The sequence below is a fragment of the Heloderma suspectum genome, chromosome 4, assembly GCF_057233095.1.
Source record: "Heloderma suspectum isolate Gila_16-S chromosome 4, 16-S_ref, whole genome shotgun sequence".
NCBI lineage: Eukaryota > Metazoa > Chordata > Lepidosauria > Squamata > Helodermatidae > Heloderma > Heloderma suspectum.
The window spans coordinates 264,329,773-264,357,274 of NC_139461.1; the positions used below are offsets into that span (position 1 = coordinate 264,329,773).

General features: G+C 44.3%; 1 protein-coding gene across 1 annotated transcript in view; it reads right to left on the minus strand.

Annotated features, from left to right (window-relative positions):
• Positions 1–27,502, minus strand: part of NAV1 (neuron navigator 1) — a 384,551-nt gene that overhangs the window by 288,738 nt on the left and 68,311 nt on the right. Inside the window, exons 2-3 of the mRNA XM_084853627.1 lie at positions 11,460–12,303; positions 10,268–10,377 (exon numbers count right to left, since the gene is read on the minus strand). Coding sequence (XP_084709753.1) covers positions 10,268–10,377; positions 11,460–12,274 — 925 coding nt within the window. The 5' untranslated portion in view covers positions 12,275–12,303. The remainder of the gene's footprint in view (positions 1–10,267; positions 10,378–11,459; positions 12,304–27,502) is intronic.

The window sequence follows — 27,502 nt, forward strand, 5'->3', positions numbered from 1 at the left end:
CCTTTCCCGCTTTTTTACCTCTCAGTGTCATGCCCCAACTGGAGGAGTCCTCCTGAGAGGAGCTAGAGGCCCCAGAAGCCCAGGGTGCCCCAGACCAGGGACTGCCACCAGACCCACAGGAGCCTGAGCACTTGGGGGAAGTGGCTGCAGGGCCATCCTTGTCAGGAGAAAGGGACGTTGCCTCTGAGGCAGAGGCTGAGCCACCCCCTGATCCCCGGGACCATCGTTACCTGAAGGGCCAGGCTAGCAGGGCTCCTGTGCGAAGAGTGCTCGCCTCCAGAAAAAATCTCCTCAGGAGAAAGGGACTCCTCAGGAGTAGGCTCTGGCACAGGAGCTCTGATTGCTACAGCTGAGTTCTGGGTGGGGTCTGGCTGGCTTTGGGCTTAAAAGTCTTCACTGGAAATCCAGCCAGTGGTGGAACAACTTGATCCATCCAGCCTCTGTTGTGTACCTTGTCTCCTGAATTGTGCCCTATGCCTGATACCCTGTTTCCTGACCTTTTGGACTGCTCAATGACCCTGATTCTGGACTGCATAATGTACCTAACTGATTTACTGTGTTTGACCTCTTGCTTGTTATCTTGACTACTACTATCTTGATGATCCTTGTTGCCTGCCTGCCTGCCTGCCTGCCTGTGTTCTGACCTCTGCCTGGATTTTGACCACTGCTGCCTTAGCTTAAACCTCCTTGGACTGAAACCTGTGTGCCTGGCCATTTGCTTGCCGAGTTGACTACTCTATTGCATTGCTCCCTGTCCTTGCTTGCAAATAGCCAAGACTCGATCTAGAGCAGGACACTCAGTCCCCTCACCACAGAGCAGCTCATAAATAATACAAGTGTGGCTCATTCATAGTGAATCTGCCCTCTGAAATTTGCTTGTGGTGCAGCCCCTCCCCTTCCCTCATGAACCCTGACTGGCTGCCTCCACCCCCTTCCCCCTCTCTGCTGGCAGCAACAGCTTAACCACATGGCTGTGCCTGGGGCTTGCCTTCACACCACACTGATTGGCCAAGCAGGGTTGTCAATCATCCTGCTGGCAGAGGGGCTGCCCTGCCTGTTCGGTGTGGGGAAATTAATTGCTATTAAAGCTCAAGCTTTGAACTTTTTCAAACTTTCAAAAATTTCTGCATGTCCACACTGCTCAAGGTTCAGTTTAAAACAAAAATGAGTAAAATCAGTCTGGGATATCTTGAGTGGTAAACTTTACACTACTGTATTCTTATATAAGATTTTTGTTTTGTAATTAAGTTTACTGTTTTTGCATCCTTTGCTGTTTTTATTCTGGTTTGTTGACTGCAATAAATAAAATAACCTCCCAATTTTCACCTCTGTTAAATTTAGCATAGTTCATTGCCTAAAGTTGACAAAGCTGAAAATTATCCAGATAGTTTACATCATTTAACAGTTAAGCTATCAGACAATGTGGCCAGGAGGTATGAAATTATCAAGACAGCAAATCCTGTCTGTAGTTCTGGTTCTCCAGCCATACGTCATGATAATAATTACACCTAGTTGGTAGCTTCAGACTTTATCTCTAAACATTCATCCATGGAAATCTACTTGCTGAATTCAATGGATTCACTTCCAAGTGACCATGGTTACAAACAGGCAGAGAAAATAGAGTTCCTTATGCCTTTTACTAAGAGGGTGGGGATAGACGTGGTGGTGGTGGTGAGTCCCTATAACTAAACAGAAACATCAGAAGCATTTGAAGTGGTCCAATGCTGAAATTACAAGGAGCTAGGGACCATCTGACCCCCTTACCTTGTGTAAATTCCCCATTAGCTACTGTTCTTATATGGTTACAGGGGACCCACTATTTGGCTAACATTGGAGGGAGTCAAGGGTGGGGCTTGCAGATATCATTATGGACTCCCCTACTCTCCCTCCCCCTCCCATTCCTCCTCCAATAATTCAAGCACTGAGCTGGTCTAGGAGAATCAATATATCTCTGTCCACTCCTTCCATCCAGGCAGTGGAGGCTGGTGGCTCCGATGTCAGTGGGGCAGTGCATCCACTCCAGGTTTCAGTCAGAACTCCAAAGGTGCTATCCAAGGTAGGAAGCACATTGAATAGCTCCCTTAGAGTTCTGACTGGTTCTGAATGAAACCTGGTGTGGATTCATAGCCCCACTGATATCAGAGCCACCAGCATTCTCTGCATCCAGAGAGCCCTTTTTTGCAAAGCTCCTTCATGGGCCCATAATCTTGTTACCACAGACATGCTGTCCATTCTTCTCCTGAGAAGCCCCAGGGTGGATCTGCATCCTATGCCCTAATGGGACTAATTCCATTGCAGTCCAGTAATGTGGCTTATCACTCCCCCCTGGAGCTGCTGAACTGGGAGCACAAGAAAGGTTTCCTGAAGATGCAGCATGAGTCAGTAACCGATCCCAAGCTTCATCTTTCCAAATCCTAGAAAAGGGCAGCCACTCTGTTTTACCTGTAGTCACAATTCATTGGCATTAATGCCATTTTTTTCAGAAAACATACCTGCCCCAAAGACTAAGGCAACTGGTTAAAATTTGAAAAGGTGAATGCCATAACTCAGATGGACCTTTTCCTTGAAACTATTTTCCCTTAAACAAAAAAAGTATGAAATACAAGAGGATCATGAAGCAATGCTATAGGAGATAAGCAAAGCTTTTCTGGTGCTCACCACTTTAGAAAAAAAAGAGGAACGAGATGAGTAAGGCGCATATGTGTGTGTCTACAAACACACACACACACTTCTTCCTTTCTTTCTAAAAGATGGGAAGATGCAATATCTCTTTAACACAGCACATGCTTCACATGCAAAAGATCCCAGGTTCAGCCCTGGCATCTCTAAGTAGGATTGGAAAAGACTCCTATATGAACACCCTGGAGAGCTGCTGCCAGTCAGCATGGACAATATCAAGTTAGATGGCTCAAAGGTCTTACTTGATATAAAGCAGCTTCCTAGGTTCCTTGCAAATTAGTGTGGGATGAGGGACAGTTGTGTTTGTAACTAAGAAGTCACAGGCACTATCCAATGGGTGCCCATAATACTTGTATACTGACATTCCACACAACATTTGGAATCAAAGAGGAAATGCTAGCTGGAGGTATATAGCATTTTCCCAGTGTCAGGACCAGCAACTGCCATAGCAGAATTATCTACCTCCTTTCACCCAGACATACTATGTAAAACTGAATTAGGATCACTAGTTTTAATATTGTCCTGACCACACCATTCCTGAATAATCACTGTCACCTGCCACTCACCTTTTAAAAAATGCTACACCAATATGAACCTATAAACTATAACCTTCATGTATGGCATATGAGAGCTGTGCAGATGTTTCTCTTGCTCTCTTAGCTCAGTATCGGCCAATGTCTCCTCCACTCCTGAAAGATGTACTGACATTCAACAACATAAGACCAAGCTTCAGGACACGTTTAGGGTGATCTAAGGCATTCAAGACAAGTCAATTCTCGAAGGGAAATAGAAATAACTATTTAGCCATTTAGGAAAAAAGATTCTAACTAAACTACTGCCTGCTCATAGATATTAACCTAGGTCATGGGCATTCCTCCCTCTAATAGTGAACTCAGCTGGTGAGTGCCAATAGGACTGTAGTGAAACAAAGCAATTGAGAAACAAGAGGGGAGCATCAGTATGCTCAAAAGGACCCCAAGCTTTGCAGAACTACCAACAAAAAAAGCTTCAGAAAAACCATAAAGGAGCACAAAAAAGGGAGGAGGGGAGGCCAATACACCCCAAATGTCATGTCCCCTGGTTCTGAGGTTCTGCATTACCCATCTTCAATTCAGATGGGTCAAAGGGCTCCCCACTTCAGGGGGAGCGCTTTACAATCCCTTCTAAACTTTTCTAGCCTGCAGATGTAGCTCTCTTTATCATCTGACTCTGAGGATGACTCCCCTGCAGTTTTCCTTGCCCCTCAGTCATGAAGGAGCATGACACCAGCCCTTTAAGAACTATAGTCAGCATCTAGCAGGGGTGGAGCCAACGGAAGACCAGGCTCTGCCAGACATCTTAAGTCTCAGTTGACTGTCCTCCTTTGCTGTGACAACCGCTCCTTATGTCAGAATACTCCAATCAGCACTTCATGCAGTGTGCTATCCAAGGTCCTGATGTGGCTTCTGCCTTACCTGATGTGATCCAGAACAGACAGTGAATGCCTGTGCTGCGGTCTACTTCCCCTGGGCCTCACGCCTAGATGGGACACCAATGAGGACTGAGCACGTTCAGAGGTCACAGAATGCTAACTGTTTGTTGCAGGTGGAGAATGAAAATTCAGAAGGGAGGTGTGTGTGCGCGCGCACAATGGAGTATCCTGGAAAAGGGCATGGCTGGCTGGCACACTGAATAGGAGAACTGCATAAACCAACACACTGTTGCAGGTCCCACTTATAAGACTTAATAGTGACCAAATAACACTTACGTATCCATTCCCAATTAAGGGCACAATCCTATAAAAGTTTAGACAGAAAAGGTCCTACAACTCCCAGCATTCCCCAGCCAGCATGGCTGGCTCGGGAATGCTGGGAGTTGTAGGACTTTTTTATGTGTAAACATGCATAGGATTGCACCTTAAGCTGATTAAGTTCCTGTTAAAAACAAGGTCTGCTTCTCCCTCCAATCAGCAGCATGGATGTCATGCAAGAACACTGCATGGTTGTCATAAAAAATGCTATGAATAACAAATATGCTCTTTACGCTAGGGAAAGTGGAAGAAAGAACGCATCAGACTGCAACCTACCTTGGCAGTTTGAGATAACTGACTTTATTCAGCCCTTGTGACTATGGGTATACTATGATATTTTTCTCTTGGAAATCAGGTGGTTGTCCCACTGTTCAAACTAGTACAACCATAGAGGTAGACTGTGTGAATATGTTTCCCTCTGGGAGCCTGTCTACCAAGGATCAACATATGAATTGCTCAGAACTTGGTGGACCTCTTCCATAGAAGAGAAAGACATTTAAAGGTGTGTTGAATATATTAGCTGGAAAACCAGATAATCTTTGATCAGAGAAGCATCCTTGGAAAGAAATGGCAATTGGCTTAGGAATTAACATTTAAACCAAGATAGTATGAGAAAACAAAGGGATGAGTGGCTTGGTAAGAAATCATAGCTACCATTTGATTAAGAAAATACAAGTTCAAAATACAGAATATCCTATCCCTTGGACAGCATAATTCCTCAATTAATGCTGCCACACCCAGCAATACATTCTGGGTTCGATCCAAAGTAGCACTTAGCAGAGTTTGCTCACGCCAGAAGAAGGGGTGGAGAGGTGATCTTCACAATGTCTCCTTCCCCCTGCACCCCCCTTTGCCTTCTGAAAGGTTGCTTTGGAGGGCTGGGGGACCCCTGGAGCAGCATAAGAAGAGATGCAGGGGGGCTGCAGGGGAATCAGTAAAGATCACCTCCCCACCCACTTTCTCCAGCAGGGACCCTGATGCCTTCCGTTCATGGAATGGCCAATCTGGATCCAACCCACTATGTGATGAGCATGGGGAAAATGTTCTATCCCTGCAACAGAAGTGCTTCCTTCTGGGAGGGTGTCTGGATCCTGCACAGCAAATCCATAGAGTGTGTGTGTGTGTGTGTGTGTGTGTGTGTGTGAGAGAGAGAGAGAGAGACAGAGAGAGACAGAGACAGAGACAGAGAGAGACAGAGACAGAGACAGAGAAGAGACAGGAGCACACCACATGCCAAAATTTTGCAAACATCTAGGGAATAAACTAGGAAAATGGACTTTGATTTTCCTATAATATTTTAAATTCAAGTTTTCTAAAACTTTTGTTCCAAAGTTCTCTTTGTCTTGATATTCTGCTACTGGCCTTGAGATACAAAGCATTTTTTGTTAACATAAAAAGGAATTTTTGAAGCAACCTTCACTGTTAACTGCCCTGTCATTCAGTTATAATGCTCAGTATCGATGGGACTAATTGATCAAGGGTTATTTCTAGCATGATACTGTACCTCCAGGCATATTTAGCTAAACAGCCTCTGTGAGCCTTGGCTGTGTTTTGCTTACAGATCAGGTTTTCAAAATAGTTCTGATCCAAACATGTGCCTATATATTCAGATATGTGGAAAAATCCGAATGAGTTATCAAACTTCAGCTTCTCCTTCTGCTTTTTATTTGCTTATAACTACTACTACTCGACAGGAAGCTCTGGCGTGGGCTGGTCCATGAAGTCACGAAGAGTTGGAAGTGACTGAATGAATAAACAACAACACTACTACTACTTGTATAAACCGTAGGGTGTTCAAACTGATCCATATTCATTAGCACATCACTTTAAGCCATGAATGACGACTTAATGAGCCAGAATGTGAACAAGGAGTATGCTAGTACACGCAGCCAGTTTGCTCTCACTTTGCCCTCTCACTTTGCAAAAGTGGGTAAACTAACCAGGAAAGGAGAGCTTCTTGTTGGCTTATGAATCCTGGCTTATATGGGAGCAACAAATCAGGATCCCAAATCTGGTCATCAAGAGAAGCTCTCCATTTCCTGGTTTGTTTATCCACATGCACAAAGGGAGGGGCATAGCAGGAACAAACCATATTCTGCTCATTCATATTCTGGTTTATTAAGGCATAATTCATGGCTTAAAGTGACATGAAAACGCAGCCATATTGTCCCAGTAATCTATTTAGGACCATATATACTCTGTAAAAAGTTAAAATTCTTTGTCCAGGCAATCCAAATTCTCCTCCAGGAAAAGCTGAGTTCTAGGAATCATCCGTATTACTTATGCTAATCAAGCAAAATCTACATCATCAATCTTACTTTGCAACTTTTATTATTATTTCGCATAATTTATTCTTGCTTTACTAGTGATGGGGAGGAAAGGTGCTATGCAGAGTCCACGTCCACCCTCCTAGATAAATCTTATTCAACCTCCTTTTTGGTTTCTGGGTTTTCAGCAAATATCACCCATGCACTTCCAAGCATATTGTGAAAGTCATAAGGGCTAGAAACTTGATAGAGGGAGGAGGAGAAAGAGAAGACTGAGATTCTCAGGGAGCTAAATTCTGTGGTTCACATTTTGCACTTTTTCTGCTTTGCATTGTTACTCTGCTTAAATGAACAAGCTACCAATACTGGAATGTGAAAGTCCATTCCTGAAAGCACTTAATATTCTTCTGCCATAGGTAATGACATTCTCCCATTTATTTTGCTTCTTGAAACAGCAGTCACGATGGTGACATACCTCAGATCTTAGACTAATAACATATGCTGCTAGAATTATCTTAGCTTTAAATGAGATCAGTACATCCCATTTTCACTGGCAGTGCGCCACCAAGTATTGCTCCCTAGGTGTCAGGGTGGAAACTGAGCCAATAGGACCCCAGAGCAGTTCTGATTCTGAGGAGGGACAGCAATCCATGGGAGAGGAGCTCGCTCATCTCTCACAAGCACAGCAACTGGCAGAGATTCCTCCTGCCAGCATTCCTGGGATAGATAGTGACCCTGGCAGAGAGAGAGCACTGGAGGGGGGCTTGCTGGACACTCAGCGCAGACACAGGGAGTGATGACAGATGGAGGGCATGGAAAGGAGGCATAGCGCTCATTCGGCGTGCAAGCAACGGTCGCGTCCTGAGGACCCAAGGGAAAGAGGGAGGATCTCTCCCTAGCCCATAAGTTCAGGGTCTTCCCGTGATTCTCCTTCAAACAGGGACCAAACGCCTTACCTGGAGCTTAGGCTACTCTGCTATCTTTCCCCAGGGCTGTTCCTTGCTTAGCCATTGGTGATTAGCACCTGAAAGAGTCATTAAGTTGTAAAAGGAATAAAGCCTTGAAAAGAATCCTTTTCGTCTGTGTCTTGAGTTGGCCATTGGAGGTGACTGTAAGAGGCAGCTAGGGCACTCCTGACACTAGGCAAACAACACAGGCTCCTCAAAATGTTATTTTGAATCTACTCTTATAAATCCCACTGAGTTTAATAGGACTAGCTCCCAAGCAGTTGCATATGATTTTAGCCACAATACATGAGTGTGAAGAAGAACAATATTTCATCTCCATTTGTAAGATAAGCCATGACTTTGGTGCTGGATATCCTAAGGACTGGAGACTTGCAGTTCCCTCCAAATATTCTAGTTCATTGGAAAACACCACGCACTGGTCTATATAATTAGAATGTTGTCTCTTTAACATGCATGTCTCAACTTATGAGTACAATCAATGTACCACCTACAGCACAATCCTATACATGTTTACTTCAAAGTTAAGTCCCACTGTGTTCAATGGAACTTACTCCACATTCCATAAGTGTGTTTAGGGTTGCAGCTGTAATTAAATCAACACAGTAAGCTCAGAGTTGTTTCCAGGAAACGGTTCTTCTAGTGACCAATACAGGGGTTTTTGTCATAATTCATAGTCAAACCACTCTCTGAATGGTATGTCCCAAGACAAGACAGCAATTGATGAAGGCATCTAGGAGTCTGTGAGAAGAACCATTTTGTCCATATACATAAGACCTGCCACTAATCTCCCACAAATGAAGCAATCCTTTCTTTAATAATATTATTTGAAAGAGAGTGTATATATAAGAAACCAATAAATATCTCCATGAAACTCATTCCATAGACATTTTAAATTGGTACCCATGTCTTTTCCCCTGAAGGCTTGGGGAAGGGAGGGTTGAGCAGAAAAACGGCTGGAGGGGAAAGAGTTAAGCAGCTCCTCCCCCTTCAGTCTTTTGCTCAAGACTGTAGCATCCCAGGACTACTTTTGTTTCAAAAAGAAAACATTGGGAGGAGGGAATACATGTCTTTATTCTATTCAAAATGCCATCTTATAATTCCTATCATATTTTCAGAACCTGTCCTTAAATAATCTATCTGGTGCTTTTTCTTTGAGAATGCCAAGCAAAGTCATAAAAATCTGTCAATCAGTGAAAGCCTGGCTATTTCCAGAATTGCTTCACCTACCTGTACGTGTCTACTCAGAAGTAAGCCCAACTAAGTTTAATGGGTCTTACTCCCAGGTAAAGGTATACAGGATTGCAGCCAACTGAATATCAAGCTCTTTTGATTCCTTTAACAAACTGCAAATTAACTCCATATTCCACTTTATTCAGCATCTATCACTACATACAAAATGCATGATGTATTATTATCATTATTATTATCATCATCATTATTATTATTACAAGAATAAAGAGCAGCTACCTAAAGAGAAAGCTCCCAAAAGGAAACTTCTAATGGTTAGTGACAGCCACCTCCAACCTTAGAATTATTGTAAAAATTATTGGGAAAAATCCCTGTCATGTATTGAAATAATGATACAATCTATGACACTTCCTCCACTAAGGGATACATATGTGAAACATTCATCCAAATCGAATTGGTCTCCTCTCATTTGAAACTGCCAAATTGCAGGGGACAAGACTTTAATGCAACCAGACACCGCCAGCACAGAGAATCCCAAGCTATGGGTTAATGCTTCATGAATGGAGAATCTACATGCAAATTTGTCACTAGCCTCCTCTTCTTTCACTCTGTGGGACCTGCTCAAGCTTAGCCTGATCTTCTGAGCTCAGTTCAGGAATCTTCAATTGTCAAATACCTGGCCCATTCAGAGCCATTCATTAGAGTAGCTTTGAATGGTCTTAAAATATACAAATGATCTTCAGCAGGTTTCAGTCCTGCTGTTTTGCTTCCATAGCTCCAAAATCAAAGCAAAAGGAAGGAGGCGACCAGGTGGTAAAGAAAACTAAAACATTTGCATTTTAAAATAATAGAAAATGTTTTCACTACATTTGTTACCATGGTTGGCATTGGTTACATATCTGAAGAGTTTAGGATCCTGGCATTCCTCTCTGTAGGCAACAAGGATACTCTTGACTGTTTTTGTTCACCTATTCCTAACTCATACAGTTGCCTAGGAATTCCTCTCCAGCTGTTGCTGGAAAAGAAAGGGGGTCACACAGCCAATAACTGATGCACTGAACAAATGCTAAAGCTACATCTGCTTTTTTGCTCATTCGGGCATGACAAATACTGTTCTGTGATACACAAACAAAAAGAGACAAATGCTACTGGAGTGACTCTAGATTTAAACCTGGTTTAGAAAGTATGGGATTATCCTTTTTTGACCACAAGTCAGTTACTATTCCATTGTCCAATAAGGGCCACATAGGTGGCTACCAACTCCTACATTCAGCACACAATGGCAGACTCATCCTCCCCCGTAACCAACCATATGCTATGCACTCTGATCCATTGCCTCCCCATAAAGAAGAGATCCTTCCAGCATTTCTACTTACCCATGCCTCTCGGGCAGAGTTCAGGCCCTTCAGTAGGACTGGGCTGCTGCTGCGCATCACATGCATTCTCCTCCTTAGGGAGGCTGTTCCTCTCTTTCTCACCCTGTCGCCTAGTAGGCAAAGAAAGCACATCAAGCCAGTGTCTCCATGCCCATTCTATATGTTCAGCTACATCAACAAGCTACACAGAGGTTTTCTTATAGTTCAGTCCCTTGTCTGGCCTCTGTCCAGGACTTCTGAGCAGCTCCTTCTTAGAAGCACTAACTCCCTTGGCCTAAGGTGCCAACTCACACAGCACTGAATATTTCAGCTGAAGTAAGCTGTACTGACCCCAGCCCATGGTGAGGCAGTCATGCAACTGTTGTAATATGGACCTCCATCTTACATCTCATCACACCTTTAGTGTGTGCCTCAGCAAAGTAGTAACATGATAAATGTGGGGTGAGCTAGGTACATGGGAAAGCAATCATGCAACCCATTTACCATGTGTAAATCTCTGCATAGATCCATTTAAACCAATTTCTTAACATGTCTGGGCCTGTGTCAAGGATAGGCATAGTTAGGCATCTACCAGGGGCCCACACCTCAGCAGGGACTCACTAAAACAGCCCCTTGGACTTGCTCCTCCTCTTTATCATTGCAACCTGCTTGTTCATGTGTCACTTGCTTTGGCCCAGACAATGGTACTGGTGAGAAGGAGGAGCAGTAGATAGCACTGCCCATTTGCTCAGTAGCAATCTGCTTGTCAAGCAAGCAAGTGGGAGCCATGATAAGAAAGAGACGGAGGAGCAACAGCAGTTAATGACAATGGTGGTGAGAAGGTAAGACTCACTGAGGGAGGGGTCCCACTGGTGAGTCTTGCCCAAGGGCCCTAAAAAGCCTAAAACCAGCACTGTTTGCCCTACCTACCTTGGTTCTAGCACTGGCCTCTAAAGCGGAATTGCTTCTCTTGTTACTAAGCTCCTTCTCCCATATTTGGCTCACGTATTCTGCATATTTAACAAAATGCTAGCCTTTATCTTTAAAAAAAGCAGGATGTGTGGGGAGACTGCCTTTCCTGGGGCAGTTCTGTTGGCATTTTGATAGAAGGAGAACAAATTAGGAACCATCCTCTCTCTCTCCCTTTAAGCTGGGTGCCTCAGACCAATATATCCAGGAACATTTCCCTGTAATTTGACAAAGTGACACTTACCGATACTGGAAAGGGGCTACAGTGGCCATGATGGGATGGTTGTGCTGAGGCAGTGAAGAAAAACTGATCGGCCCAGCATGTAGCACAGGGCCCTTATTCAGGTTGCTTGTGTCCAGCGAGATCACCTGAGGTTTATCTTCTGGCTTGGATGTTCCACTTCCTTTGCAGATGGCTTCTGAAGTCCACTGGCCTTTCACTGGATAGCTCTGAGGCCTTTTTGTGGTGGGTCCCTCTGAAGACCTGGACAACAAACTCTCACTATACAAGCTGAGATAGGAAGGGCTCTTCCCCGGGAGATGAGAGGCTTTTGCAGGTTCAGAAATGGTGCTGGGCTTCCCGAGACCCTTCTTGGCACCGAGGCTGCCGCTATCTTCCCCTTGTTTTGAGGTATCCTTGACTCTCTCTGTTGCCTGAATGACAGCTTTCTTAGCTCTGGAATTGGTCTTCGGCACCCCCCGGGGGCTGCTGCAGCCAGGCATCATGCTCAGGCTGAGACTGGAGTCCAACCCATCTGCCCCACCATGGCTCTCAGCCCCCTCGGCCTGCTCAGGGCTTGCGGCTGCTGGAGGCTTGAGAAGGAGCTTCTGCTTGGATCCTTTAGGAGCTCCACTGCTGGAGCTAACCAGCCCCTTCCCTGTCCTGGGCGATGATGCCCTCTGTGTGGGAACAGCTCCCACACTGTTCTGCCTTGGGGGCAATTTAGGAGATGCTGCCAGCGTGTGTATCTTGCTGTGGGATGCTGCTCTGGGAACAGGTATAGAGGAGGCATAATGGCTACGTCCAGCTGCATTCACATTGGCTGCTCCATTCATCATCAGCAAGGCTTGGTTGGAGAAGGATCAATCTGAGAGAAGAGGAATGCAGAGCAAGTTAAGACTGGAGCTTCTGGAGACAAGTCCATCTGCCACAGGGATAGGCCAGATTTTCCCCTGGGGATAGCCTCCCTCCAAGTTCCCTTTTACTGAGCATTCATCTAACTTTTTTCAAGTTGCCATCCCTCAAGAAGGAAGGTCACTACCCATATAATATGGGTATGTTGGGTCAAAGCTCAGCAGCTCAGAAAATGAAACAGTTGCTTGGATGTGCTAAGATTCGTGTGTTGACAGTTTTCAGTGCCTTCCTTTCATTTTAAACAGTTACATGATGTAAGGGAAGGATATGCTATCACGTTGTCATGTCTTAAAATATTTACAAGTATTCCAGTAAAAAAGATTTCCAAGTAAAGATCTGAATGTGTTTGAATATAAACATTTAAACCACACAATAAGTGGACTTTATTGACTGTTTGCTCCTCATCAAATCTTTCTGTTCAACTATTTTTGGCTACTGGGGGAAAAACTTTTTCAGATATTTATACAGCACATCATAGTGTACTTTTTAAAAAGTTTGGTCAACTAATATAAGTCAAACATGCTAAATGAAATCCAAATCAATTTAGGGCATTAAAAAAATCCAGAAAATACACATTACCAGGAAGTCTAATTTTTTTACTATCGTTTTTTTCAGTGACCTGCACAAAGAACCAGTGTTGCCAAAATGTTGCTTTCTGTTTCTTCCTTATATGTTGTTAGCAACCAGGGAAATTCACAAGCACTTGAGGTTAGATATCTAATGAAAGGAACCTTTTCTTAACTTTCCCTTTTCTGATACTTCGTTTCAGTACACCAGCAGCTCAGGATAGATGTGAAGCAGACCCCAGTGCTGGCCCAAGGAATACTCCCATGTTACAAAGCCTTTGGTTGCAGCTGGAAACTTGCATATCACAGCTGACTCGCACGTCTATTTCCCTCCCCTGGAAATCCTACTGCTGGTGGACAAGTGATAGACACTATGTGGCTTAGCATGCCATTACAGGCAGATTGCATAAGTGATGTATTCTTTTATCCCAGGCCAACAACTTGGATAATATAATGGAGATAGAATAATGATTATGTAGCCAGAGTTGAAATGTACTTTCACTGTTAAGTTCAATTTTATATGGACCATTCATTTTTTTATCCTCATTAATAGAGTGTTCAAATGATATAAAGATGCCCTCAAAATTCAACCCTGTAAATAAGGAAACAAGTTGCAACAAAAACCTCTATCACAAAGTTGTCACCATTTATCATGAGAACCATTCCATAGAAACCCAAGTCATGAGTCTCAAGGTATGGTTTCACTGATATGTTGCCACCACCAGACTTCGCTTTACCACTAAGGGTGCAGTCCTATGCATGTTTAGACAGAAAAAAAAAGTCCTACAGTTCCCAGCATGCCTCATCCAGCCTTGCCTCCTAAGAATCCCACTAACAAACATTGAAAAGCACCAAAGGTACTTTTGGTGGGAGACAAGAGGAGGTTGGGGGATGTTGACCTGGTGTTGAATGGAGTACAGCTACCCTTGAAAGACCAGATCTGCAGCCTGGGGGTCATTTTAGACTCCCAGCTGTCCATGGAGACTCAGGTGTCAGCTGTGAGCTGGACAGCACTGTACCAACTCCATCTGATATGGCAGCTGCACCCCTACCTTCCTGACCATCTGCTCCCATCGGTAGTACATGCCCCGGTCTCCTCTCGTCTAGACTATTGTAATGTGCTCTACGTGGGGTTACCCTTGAAGATCGTTCAGAAGCTGCAGCTGGTACAAGAACATGGTGGCTTGCCTGATTAAAGGCAGCTGCTGGCGTGATCACATCACTCCGGTGCTGAAGGAGTTGCACTGGTTACCAGTTGTTTCCCAGACCAAATTCAAGGTGTTGGTTTTGACCTTTAAAGCCCTATATGGTTCTGTCCCAGCCTATCTTAAGGAGCTCCTCCAGCAACACCAGACAGGCTGCTTAACAAGATAAGCCTCGGATGGCCTTCTCTCTGTCCCATCAGCCAGGACAGCTAGGCTGGTGAGGATGAGGAAGAGGGCCTTCTCTGTGGTGGCCCCCACTCTGTGAACTCCCTCCTTAGGGAACTCTGCCATGCCCCCTCTTTAATGAGCTTCTGCCATGCATTAAAAACATGGTTGTTCAGGCAGGCATTTGGGGTGGGTTAGGGTATTTTTAGAAATATGAAAATTTTCTCTGTTTCCATTTCCCAGGTGGTAGCTCAGCTAAAACATGTTTTAATGTAGAATTGCATTGTTTTAAAACTGTTTATATTGCTATACATCACCCAGAGTGGCCAGGTGACCGGCCAGATGGGCGATTAAGAAATTTAATAAATAAATAAATAAATAAAAATGCCACAGAAAGTTGTCACATGCCAGACAGAGGTGCAGTAACTGCGGTAGTCCATTGCAACACCTATCTCCTATAATCCAACGCTCTGGCAATTCTCTGCTGCACTGTTCTGTACCACTTTCTCCCAAGGGCTCCCATGCAAAAGGTCCATTTCCAAGCCTCTACTTAATGATCCAGGAGTCTCCAATCCATGATGCTTTGGGCCTAACCCAACTACAGGGACATCAGATGCTGCAAACAGCTTTTAAGAACATAAGAAGAGCCACGCTAGACTAGATGGACCAAGCCTCCATCTACTCCAGCATTCTGTTCACACAGAATGTTCACACAGTGGCAAGCTTGTGGGAAACCCACAAGTAGGACATGAAGGCAAAAGCACCCTCCCACTTGTGTTCCCCAGCAACTGGTATACAGAGGCATACTGGCACTGATACTAGATATAGTGTATAGCCATCATGACTGACTAGTAGCCATTGATAGCCTTATCCACCATGAACCTGTCTAATCCCCTTTTAAAGCCCTCCAAATCAGTGGCCATCACTACAACTTGTGGTAGTGAATTCCATAGTTTAATTATGTACTGCATGAAGAAGTATTTCCTTTTATCTGGCAACAAGGGAGGGGGTCTTCTCGGTGGTGGCTCCCCAATTGTGGCACACTCTCCCCGGCAAGGACTGCCTGGTGCCAATTTGTTGGTGCCAGGTGAGGACTTTCCTTTACTCCCAGGCTTTTGACAGCATATAATAAAGTTTTAACCGTTCCTGGGAGTTTTATTGTTGAATGTTGAAATTGTTTTTTGTATGTAAATGGTTTTATATTTTATATTTAAGGTATTTTTAAGGTTTTCATCTTTTGTAAACTGCCCAGGGAGCTTTGGCTATTGGGCAGTATAGAAATGTTACAAACAATAATAAATTAGCAAGTTCTGGCCTGAGTCTCCTACCAGTTTTCCACCAATCAGCTTCATGGGATGATCCCAGGTTCTGATATTATGAGAGAGGGAGAAAAATGCCCCTCTCTACACTGTCTCCACCCCATGCACCATTCCCGAGGCTTTTGCTCTGAGAAGTGCTCTCTGCCTCACAGCCCTTCCTGCATTGCAGCACCTTGCCCTGCCACTCATTCTAATCAAACTTCCTGCATTGCAGCCCAGCACCGGCTGCCCTTGGAAGGAAGAGCCTGAAAGGCAAGACTGAGGGAAGAGAAAGGAAGGGGAGAGGGTAGACTCACCGGAACTGTGGGCTTACACACAGCCACCACCGATCACATGCTGCAGGTCCTTGCGTGCAGGAATGCAAGATCTGGGAGTTCCATTCCAATTTCTTGCCAGATGTTTGTTGACCCAAACATCCTTCTTTCGTGCACACATGATCCTATGCTGCCTGCCAAGCAGTGATTCTGAAGCTCAGGGGCAGGACAGCTCTTGGATACTAAGCTAATTTATGTGGCTAAGCCTGGTTGATGATGCATGCTCAGCCGCCCCTCACCCTCCTCAGACCATCAGGCATTTATCAATAGCTCCCTAACAACCAAGCCCCTCTGCTTCAAGAAAGAAAGAAAAATCCTTTCCCATTTGTCTCGATTTTCCCCGACCCTCTCTTCAGCCTATTTCTCCAGCTGCTGTCTTGGCTCCAAGTGCACTCCATCTGGAAGAGCAGGAAAGAGAGCTAGTTCCTCAGAGGAAGTTTGCTCTGGTGTGTGTGTGTTTAATGGTACTTCAAGGATGCTATTCTCACTGGCTCATTTCTTAAGATGCAAGAACAAGCCTAGGGAAGAAATGTATTCTGGAAGCGGGAGGCGGAACCTCCCAGATTCTGACCTGCTACACAGCCCCATGACCAAGTTGCTTATCTCTGTATCACTATCAATCCCCTGCCCCTGCTTCCCGCATAATGGACACCTTATACAAATCTACATAACTTAGGTGTGATCATTTTAGCTTAAAGCACATGGCTCTAAGTTTGTCCTATTTATTCACAAACACAGGTCTGACTCATTTTAATCATCTGTATTAAAGGAAATCCCTCATAGGCCTTGAAGCAACATGGCTTTATCTCCTTCCTGGTCACAGCAAGATAAACCATGACTTTCCCACACAAGCAGTCAAGGAGGAGTTACACATTTCAGAGCTAAACACCAGAATCACAGAGGAATATATTAGTTTCCCTCATGGAGCCCAAGACATTTTGCTGCCCAAGCCAAAGAAGATGGCGCCCCTCCCTTCCATGTACAGATATATTAATTGGACTGGCAATTGAATCTTACTTCAAAACTTACTACTAAAGATGATGATGGTGGTGGTGGTCTGGATACCAAATGCATCCTTAATTCAATTTTCCACTAGGCAGAAAGACCAATGCATAGGTTCCATTAAGTCTCTGTGGTTCATAGACAGTGTGTTGAATCATAGCATTAAGAGTATCTAACCCATCTGGTGCAGGTATTGGGGACTCCACCGTTTGAACATGGGACCTTGTAAGCTAAGGCTGAGACTTAGCCTAAGAAGCTACCTAGATATATGTGTGCTCAGGTCTCTTATTCTGGGAAAGGAATAGAAGTGTGCAACATTGGTTCCTGTGACTGTCAGACAGTATGAAATGTCTTGATTGGCGAAGTCTGGTATAAACGGGAGGATCCTTGCCTGGTCACCAGAACAGTTCCTTCCGTATTCCAGGCTCCACCTTAAGGCAGCGTAGCTGATGAGATTCCCTGATTTTTCTCAGCCTCCAATATGGACTACTTAATTATCTTGGGCTCTCTGGTTCACCAGCTTTCTCTCATCTGGCAACCCAAGCATTCCTGCTCTAGTGCCCAGGCAAGCTCTGCACCTGCCGCTGTTTGTGCAGTGCAAAGAATTAGACTTGCAAGAAGCTGGCAAATGCATCCAGAGAGCAACTTTGCCAAGGCACTGTGCCAGGGAAGTTCACAACAGTGTCTCTTTCCCAGGGAAGATGTGAAGATTTTGACAGCAAAATATGAAGGGAGGAGGGAAGATCCAGGGAGAGAGGAAAGGGATTTCTAGTGATGTAACAGAGACTCCCACATATACAGCCTGCCAGCCAGAACTGTGCTGCTGAGTCAGATGCCAAATAACATTGGGTTACACAGTGCCGGGCCTGGTTTGGAATGTCTCCCATCTAAGCTAGGAGGGAAATATAGGTCAGGCTTTCAGAGTGCATCAGAGGATACAGTACAATGAGTGCAAAAAAGCAAAAACAAAACTCAGGTTGATATAATTTCTGTAATCCCAGAGCAGAACCAGACTGGCAGCGTATTTAATCTTTTAAAAAGCACAGCACGCTCAGAGAACCAGGCTGCCTCCTCTGAAAAGGTCACAGGCTTTCAATGCCATCCACCAGCATGCAGCTAAATAAATGTGAAAACCTTGTTTCCTGCAACCCTCGTGCCCTCCTCAGTCATCTGATCAGTAGACCTGTCCCATTCAAGAAGGGGAACGTATCAAATTATGGAATAAAATGCTTTATTTATCAGACAAGGCCTTTTTGTTTTCAGATATAAGCAACAACTGCACAAACTTTGATTGCATTGGAAAGCAGGAGACGCAATGTTTCCTTGGGGTTATTTTGATTAGGACAAGAGGACAAGCTGCTGCCCAGAGGGAGAGAGGAGAGGAGCAGGAGGCAATCCCCAAAGCCCGCAGAAACGATTGTCCTTTTCTATGATTCTATGATTCATTAGTCCTGAACGCTAATGAAGCTGAGCAATCAAGGTATATGGGCAGAAATGTCTTAGGGCATATTCAGGAGGCCATTTTGAAGGGGCCCAGATATGCATCTAGGTCACACATACACCGTCTGAAATCTGAATGTCCTTCCTGTGCTAATATCTCCATTTTATGCTAAGCCCTTACCTGTCCTTCTCAATCCATCCTATAAACCTTGGTGAGGTTAGGAGTAGCATGACCATGCAGACCACACAGTGTAACACCATAGTCAAACAAAAATGTACCTTTATTTTGCCAGTACATGATTTGCAAGCTTCTTGCACTTCTAATTTAAGTGCACAAGTGCAGAATTGGAAACAAACTCCTATATAGACTAATGCGTTAGTGAATCCAAGTCTGATCACAACAGGGCCCAGAGCATACCATTCTCCCTGTGCTCCTGGAGGACAGGCCTAAAGTAAGTCAGTAGAGGGCTATCATGTAATGTGCAGTACCTTTAAAGTGTGCCTCAAGAGTTTTCATTGACAAGAGGTGAACATCCACACGTTCCTCCATTCCAGTTGTCAAAATGCTGATTGAAGTTCTTAAGGAGAGAAATCCACCAGTCTGGAAACAACTTTCCCCTCTGTCCTTCCCATGGCTTTACCTCCATATACAATTTGTCCCTATTTCATTAGTTCTTTCAATTCTCCTAAAATGAATGAAGTCTCTTATCTAGACTAGGCTATTGTTTGTAACCAGTCCCCATCAAGGGGGGGTGGGGGTGGGGGTGGGGTTGTGCACACACATGTGTAGCTGTATGCTATGGCCTTTCTTGCCCCAATCCTCCTCTTCCCATTGCATACTGGTGTCAATCTCAGCCATGCCACTTTCCTCCTAGCCCCTCCTGATTCATCCAGCCTTGAGCCCTGTGTCCTCAGGCCCCCAGAGCTCCCATCTAGCTCAACTTCCAGTCTTGTTGACCTCAATTCTGCTTGCCAGGAAAGCTCTCCTCCTCACCTGGGGATGACAGCATTTGCATGTTGTGAGTGGGTCATCACTGACCCCTTGGGCATCTATATTTTGGCATCCCTTCCATGTAATGAACCATCTGGTCTCTGACTTGGTTGGGGTTCTAGCTGTGCATTTTGGTGGGCTCTGTGGCAGCGAACACATCTTGTTCATATAGGGACTTAAGAGCCTGCATCAGGGAAACTCCACTGAGGAGCACCAGACAGAGAAACATTCTAGACTATCAAGATACCATATCCTATATGACCCATTGGAAAGTGAAATAGTGAGGACAATGCATGACAATGGACGAGAAGATAACACCCAACTGGGAGGGGTAGCCAATATCTTAAAAGACAGAAACAGGATTCAAGATGATCTTGAGTGGATGGAAAACTGGGCCAAAACTAACAAAATGAATGCCAATAGAGATAAATGTAAAGTTCTGCATTTAGGTAGGAAAAATCAGATGCACAAAAAGAGGATGGGCAACACCTTGCTTGACAGCAGCACATATGGAAAGGATCTAGGGCATGGGTGGGGGGTCCTAATCCAACCCTCCAGAGATCCCCAGAAAGCCATGCCCCTTTCCCCTGGCCCCAGTCATTCGGTGGTTTCCAGGCTTTTGTGCAGGTTTTTTTCCCCATTCTAAAGGTTGAAATGCTTCTTCTAAGACTGGCAGTAAGAGCTCTAAGTTACAATATGCTGGGACTTTTTTGTATTTTGTCCTCACCTCTTTTGCATTTAGCCCTGCCCCCTTTGCCTTCAGCCCCACCCACCACTGGAATGTGGTCCCTACGAGCTTCTCCAAAATTGAATTTGATGGGTCGAAAGAGGTTCCACACTATTGATCTAGGGGTCTGAGCAGAAGCTAAACATGAGTCAGCTTAAACAGGTAACGAAATTCTAGGCTGCATCAACAGAAGTATAGTGTCCAGATCACAAAAAGTTCACTCTACCCTGCTATGGTGAGACTTCACCAGGAGTACTTTGTCCAGTTATGGGCACTGCAGTTTAACAAGGCTATAACAACCTGGAATATGTCCAGAGGAGGGCAGCAAAGATGGTGAAGGGCCTGAAGACTAAGTCCTATGAGGAAAGGTTGATGGAGCTGGTATGTTCAGCCTGGAGAAGTGATGATTAAGGGGTGATATGATAGCCATCTTTAAATATTTGAAAGGCTGTCACATAGATAATGGAGCAAATTTCTTTTCTGTTGCTCCAGAGGGTAGGACTCAAAGCAATGGGGTCAATTACAAGAAAGGGGATTTTGACTAAACAGTAGGAAGCACTTCTTGATGATACGAGCTGTTCAATGGTGGAACAGACCAACTTGGAAGGTGGTGGACTCCCCTTTATTAGAAGTTTTTAACCACAGGCTGAATGGCCAGCTATCAGGGATGCTCTAGCAGCAAATTTTCTGCATCAGCAGGGAACTGGACTACATGACCTCTGAGGTCCTCTCTAACTCTGATTCTATGACACCATTTTTGTGAATTAGAAAACAAATTAATCTTTCATTGAAAGAAGAGCATTTAACTGAGCTTTGACAGTTAAATGCCCATGAAGGTTTGACATCCCTAAATGAACAACCATTCACTTGCGATCCTTTTTACTGCAAAAGAGTGAGGCATACAACCTCCTGCATCACTTTGCATCTGATCAGTGGGTGGCAGTTCTGGAACAACCGTCTCTCTTTGCATTGACAAGCAAGGCAACCAGCTCCATCTATATCAGGACTGCCATGGAAATGGCATTAGTGTCTCCAACTCGTCATTTCACCTTGAACTCCAGCATGAGTTTTGATCAACACATCAACAGTGTGGTGTAGTGGCTAGAATGTTGGACTGGGAGCCGGGAGATCTGGGTTCTAGTCCCCACTCGGCCATGGAAGCTCACTGGGTGACTTTGGGCCAGTCACAGACTCTCAGCCCAACCTACCTCACAGGGTTGTTGTTGTGAGGATAAAATGGAGAGGAGGAGGATCATGTACGCCGCCTTGGATTCCTTAAAGAGGAAAAAAGGTGGGATATAAATGTAATAAATAAATGAATAAATAAATAAATAAATAAATAGGCCAGAATCCAGTATTTTTTTTATCTCCACATCAATCAGAGGGCAGGCCACTAACACCACATTAAGCAGATAAGAGGAGGCAGCTAGGAGGGAGGCCAGACTTTGCACTGACAATGCATTTCCACAATGGAATCCTGTGCTGACCTACTGAGGTCTTCCTTGACTCTCCCAGGGGTGTTCACTCCTTCTCAAGTCACAACTCTCTCTCTAGAATGGGAGAGGACCATGGCTTTCTCTTTGAAGACATTGACTGCCTTTCAGATTTTGCAAGTGATGTGTGTGGGTGCACGCGCTCCTATCAATCAAGGAGTAACTAAATTTAAACAAATGTCTTTCTTTTGAAAGTGGTGCTTCCAAGTTGGTAAGCAGTAGATGACAAGCTTCAGCCACCACTCATAGAGCAAAATACAGAAGTTGTTGTATGTATGGAGAGAGTACATAAATGGAATGTGTCTTTGCAACATTTTACAGTCAGGAGACAGGATGCATGTACACTGGTGTGAATCATGCTGTTCACTTAGTGAGCTGTCTCCAAATAGATGCTGCCTTCTTAGAAATGGCTGTCAGATCCCCATGTGTATGGCTCACCAAATCACTCTTACTTTCTTGCATGTGCATTTGTAAACCTGGGAGTACATGATTCCATGGCAGAATTTGGCAGTGTGAATCCTCCTAGATGTGTCGTTTGATCGGTTTTCATTTTGTTAGTTTGACAAGCGGCCTGGCTGTCACGTTCCACTATGACTCCAGCAACTCTAAGGTTGGCCTTGCTTTCTGTCCCTTAAAATGGCAGCCTCAGCAGTTTGAGTTTAAAAAGCAGGGATTACCAGCTATAGAGTAGCCCTTTTAAAATCCATGAGGCTGCTCCAGATAAAAGGCAGTACTTCTTCACACAGCGCATAAAGTATAGAATTCACTACTACAGGATGTAGTGATGGCCACCAATTTGGATGGCTTTAAAACGGGGTTGGACAAATTCCTGGAGGAAAAGGCTATCAGTGGCTACTAGTCCTGATGGCTAGGTGCTACCTCCAGTACCAGAGGCAGTGAGCCTGTGTACACCAGTTGCTGGGGAACTTGGGTGGGAGGCTGCTGTTGCTCTCATCCCCTGCTTGTGGGTTCCTGGTCAACAGCTGGTTGGCCACTGTGTGAATGGAATGCTGGACTGGATGGACCCTTGGTCTGATCCAGCAGGGCTCTTCTTCTGTTCTTAGGTACATGATCACAGATGGAAGCCACACCACTATATAAAAGTCTCAATTGGTGTTCAGCAATGTAGAACCTATTGCAGAGGTGCAGGCCCTCCTGAGGGCCAAATCTGGCCCTGTGAGTTTCCACAGATGGCCATGCCTCCTTCCCCTGGCCCCACTCCCTTTCCCCTGACCACCAATAATTTAGTTTCCCAGCTTTTGTGCACGTTTTCCCAGTTCTGAAAGGCTTTATTCTGAATTCCTCTTCCCACTGATGCTTATAAGCCTTCCTGTCTCCTATTACCAGATCCTAATGCTAGTATTCAACCTAGTTCTCGTCTCCACCTATGTACATGCTCTATACAGCATTGGAGCAATTGTGCCCCAGATGAGGTCAGGAGAGCTCAGTTCCAGAGATGTGGCTGGAACATAACTTATGTATGAGCAGGACCTCTATCCCCAACAACACAATTCTGCTTGTTCCATCCACGGAATCTCTGACTATACACTTATCATTATACAATGTTACTTTGTACTAGAGTGACATTTTCCAAAGGGATGAGTTGCTTTGGGAACCCAATTAAGTAGTGATTATTCTATAGGCAAATGCTTTTAAAACTACATAAACTCTTGGGGAGGTGGCATAGCTCAGGGCTAGGGCACATTTGCATACAGAAGGTCCCAGCTTAAATGCCTGACTTCAGTGGAGCAGGTTGCAGGTGATTGGAAAGGTGTCTGTTAAAGAATAAGTTACAAGTTACAACATGGAGAAAATTGTAAGTTACTAGAAAAGAACTACAAATAGCAGTTCAGTGCTTCTGTAAACTGCATGGCTCAGGAGCAAACTGGTCAGCTAACTCATTTTATAAGCATAGGTTGCAATTCTATATGCACTTACCCAGAAGTAAGCTCTATGGAACTCAATAGGACTTAACTCTGAGTAGACATGTATAGAATTTTGCTGTTGGTCATGAACATGAATAACAGTGGTTGAAAGGATCCTGATTATATACTTAATATTGAAAGAGTTGACCTTCCTGCTAGGTCGTTGCTCTCTGTGCTGTGACCTTTCAATAGGATAGCAAAAAATCAAGTATTTAACAAAGTCCAAAGCAATTAGAAGACTGGAAGGGACTTGATACTCAGACATTATGCTATACCCACTTACCTTGGAGTAAGTTCCATTGAACTCAATGGGGCTTACTTCTAAGTAGACATATAGAATGTTGTATTGTGAAAAATTTAGTCTTGAATTTGATTTCAGTCAAGATGGTAACCAAATTTAAGAGTGCCACATGGTTCCAGCCACTCCTAAGCTGTATCCCAACTGTAGTTTTAATGAATCTCTTCACTGGGAGACAGCTTTTAGCAGGCATTGCCCACATTCCTTCAAGCATACTTTGTAAGTCATAAGGGCTAGTAACATGCTTAAAAAAATAAAAATAAAAGAAATAAAGCTAAGATTCTCAGGAAGCTGAACTCTGCACCATGCCAAATTCTGCACTTCTTCTGTGTTCCCAACAGCCCTTGTCATGCTTTTGTCAGTATGAAGGGGTACCATCCATGAGATTCCATGCTCAGCATTCTCCCCTCCCCTCACCCCATAGGCCTCGGCTTTGAACAGACAACCCCCACACAACAGCAGGCAGAGAAAGAATCCCCAGAGCCACCTGGATACTAACAGTGCATGACACTGGATAACATTCTATCCAAAGAAACAGCAAGCCTAAGCTTGTTAAGCACTTTCCCCCATCGATCTACTGAAAAGTAACTGACAAGAGGCATGCACAAGTCCTTTTTATAGTGCAACCATTTATATAAGGTGTTGTGAAAGTAGGTGATAGCTAATTTAGTTTGCTGGCATATTTTAAATGCGTTACCTCCAGCCTTCTGTGCTGCTGAATGTTCCATACTGCAATTTACAAAACTGAAAGTAATCACACGTATAAACCTGACATAATAAAAACCAATGGGGGTGATGTGCAAGTAGGAGGTACGCTCACACTACTCGTTGATGTCTTAAAGGACTTAGGTACCCATTAGATACATTTATTTGGGGAAAAAATCATATTCAGGAACTATCCAGACAGACAGTATGATCTCTTTGGAGCACTAACAGTTAAAGAGCTGCTTGGTTTTGGCCACAGATAAGAGGCGTGAAATGAGACTCAAATTGAGGAACATGCAGGCTGCAAATGTGGAGGCGTTTTGAATATTTCAGAGGTGTTATCCAGCTGCTAAATGATAGAAGGGAAAGATTCCAAAAAATGAGGGCCTGTGGATACATTTGTTGCCTGCAGTAAGTATGTCAGCGTTTTCCAAAGGTTTACAAACAACAATGACAGCAGACCTATCTTCTTCCCAGCTGGAAAAAGGAACAGATGGGTAGTGTGCAAGTCTGTGCAAACTTGTAATACAGACACAGCAACGGGAAAGCTAAACTCAAACGGGTGAGCTTTTTCATTTTCAATAGCCCTGCATTTTCAGTCACCTACATCTGTGGTGCTGAAAGGACAGCTCCTGGGGGGTATCTTCAAGGCTACATCCCAAACGCAGCTGAGGTTTTTAAAACTATAAGGAATTTGCAATGAGAAATGCCTACTGATATAAAAGAGAGCCAGACATTCTATGCGTTGTAGATTACATGGTTTTGAACCTTTCTTTCCTGCATGATCCATAATACTCAAAAGGAGGAGCTGAAATTTATGCCAGGGATAGCAAAAGTTTCTAAAGGCATCTCCATGCTTGCTGAGTGTACGCTGGTGTTATATCAGTGTTCTCTGCAGTAAACATGTAAAGTGTGAGCAACATATACACATGTTTGAATACTTGCATAATGCATCAGGGAGCCCAAGTGATGGGGAAAGGGCAATAGCTCGGTGGTATGATTGCATGCATGCAGTGGTATACTTGACATGCAGAAGGCCCCAAGTTCAATCCCCAGCATCTCCAGGTAGGGCAGGAAAAACTCCTGCCTGAAACCCTGGAGAGCCCCTGCCAATGAGCGTCGACAATTCTGGGCTAGATAGACCATCGGTCTGACTCCTTATGAGGTAGCTCCCTGTGGTCCTATAAGTTTGCCACAGAAAGTGTGGAGCTGCCCCAAGCCAAAGGGCCGGATATAAATATTTTCGTACGGCCATGATCTCATTGTTGCTGCTGCTTTCTACTAAATCCACCTCTCCTGCTGTTCTACTCAATCCCACCTATGTAGCTCTTCATTCTACTTGTTCCTTCTCCCTCGAGAATGTTTTCTCTAGAATTCTTAGCACATATGCCTCTCATTCCCTGCCACACATACATAATCCAATCCTCAGCCGGCCTATCCTTATTTCCCCTTCCCCTTAAATCTCGCCATATTTCTCTGTAATCCCTAATACCCTAGCCAACTACACTATTCCCCATTGTCCTATGAAGGGAAGGCAGCAGCAACAACAATGCTACTTGGCTCCATTATGAAAGGCAACTCATGTTAACTGACATGTCAGCAAACCAGATGCCTACATTCTATTCCTGTATTTCCCAGTCCTATCTCTCACTGGCTTGGAGAAGGAAGGAAGGAAGGAAGGAAGGAAGGAAGGAAGGAAGGAAAAGAAACATGAGCAAGCCTCTGTTTTAAATTCTAGGTCTGGTCTCATGACCATCTCATCCTATGACAGCAGAACAAAGTCAGCATATGCTGATGTTCATAAACATTAAATCATGGTATTGCAATTGTAGGAAAATGCTGGATGCACAGGATTTGGCTCTGCCACTCATAGGTCCACACTTATGGCAGCTTTGAGTAGCATGGCCAAGACAAATCTGACATCACATCACACACGACTATCTTGCAAGGAGTTAATGCAGCTGGAAGGATGAGTGGGATGGATTTTTTCCCTCTACCACGGCCAAAGCTAAGAGGGCAATGAGTACAGGCCAGGGGTGGGGAACCTCTTTCACCCTGAGGGCCAAGTTAATTTTGGAGAAACTCTCAGGGGCTGCATTCCAGGAGTGGGCAGGGATGAAGGCAAACGGGGAGGGCCCAAAGGCCAACAAGGTGGGGCCAAAAATACACAAAGTACCAGCATATTGTAGCTTAAAGCCCTTACTGCCAGCAATTAAGCCTTAGGAGAGGGATTTCAACCTTTCAGAAGGGGGCAGGGAGGGAAACTGCACAAAAACTCAGGTACCACCAAATATTCAGCAGTTAGGGAAAAGGTGGGGGATGGAGACAGGGGGTGTAGCCATCTGGGAACCCAGGAGGGGCAGATGCTGGGAAAGATTGAAGGCAAAAGGAGAAGGGGATGGCAGAGGATGAGATGGCTAGATAGCATCACCGATGCAATGAATATGGACTTGAGCACACTCTGGGGGAGAGCGCAGGACAGGAAGGCCTGGCGTGCTATGATCCATGCGGTCACAAAGAGTCGGACATGACTGAACGACTGAACAACAACAACAACCTGAGGTTTCTCACCCCTAGTATAGGACATCTCTCTTTCTTTAAGCACCCAGCAGACACTCTTGACTAATCCAAACATGATATTTGTTTCTTAAATCACAATTTGATGATACTAAAATATGCTAATCTTGGTTTGTGGTAATTAAATGTCAAAATGATGAACTACATATTAAGAAAACATGATTTATACCCCACTGACAATGCAGACTTTCCAAATTTTAAAACAACCCATCTTAAATAAATTTCAAGTGAAAATTAACAACATTTTTCAAATAGCTGGTACTAATCTGAACATTTGTCATACAGTCTTCAAACTTTGTCTGCAAATTTATAAAGACCCCATGACCTGAGCCAAGAAAAACATGAGTGAAATTCACTGAGTAAAACTGAAATAGCGCCTATGAAAGTTTCCATTACGGCACCAGAGTTTCAGTCCGCCTCGCATG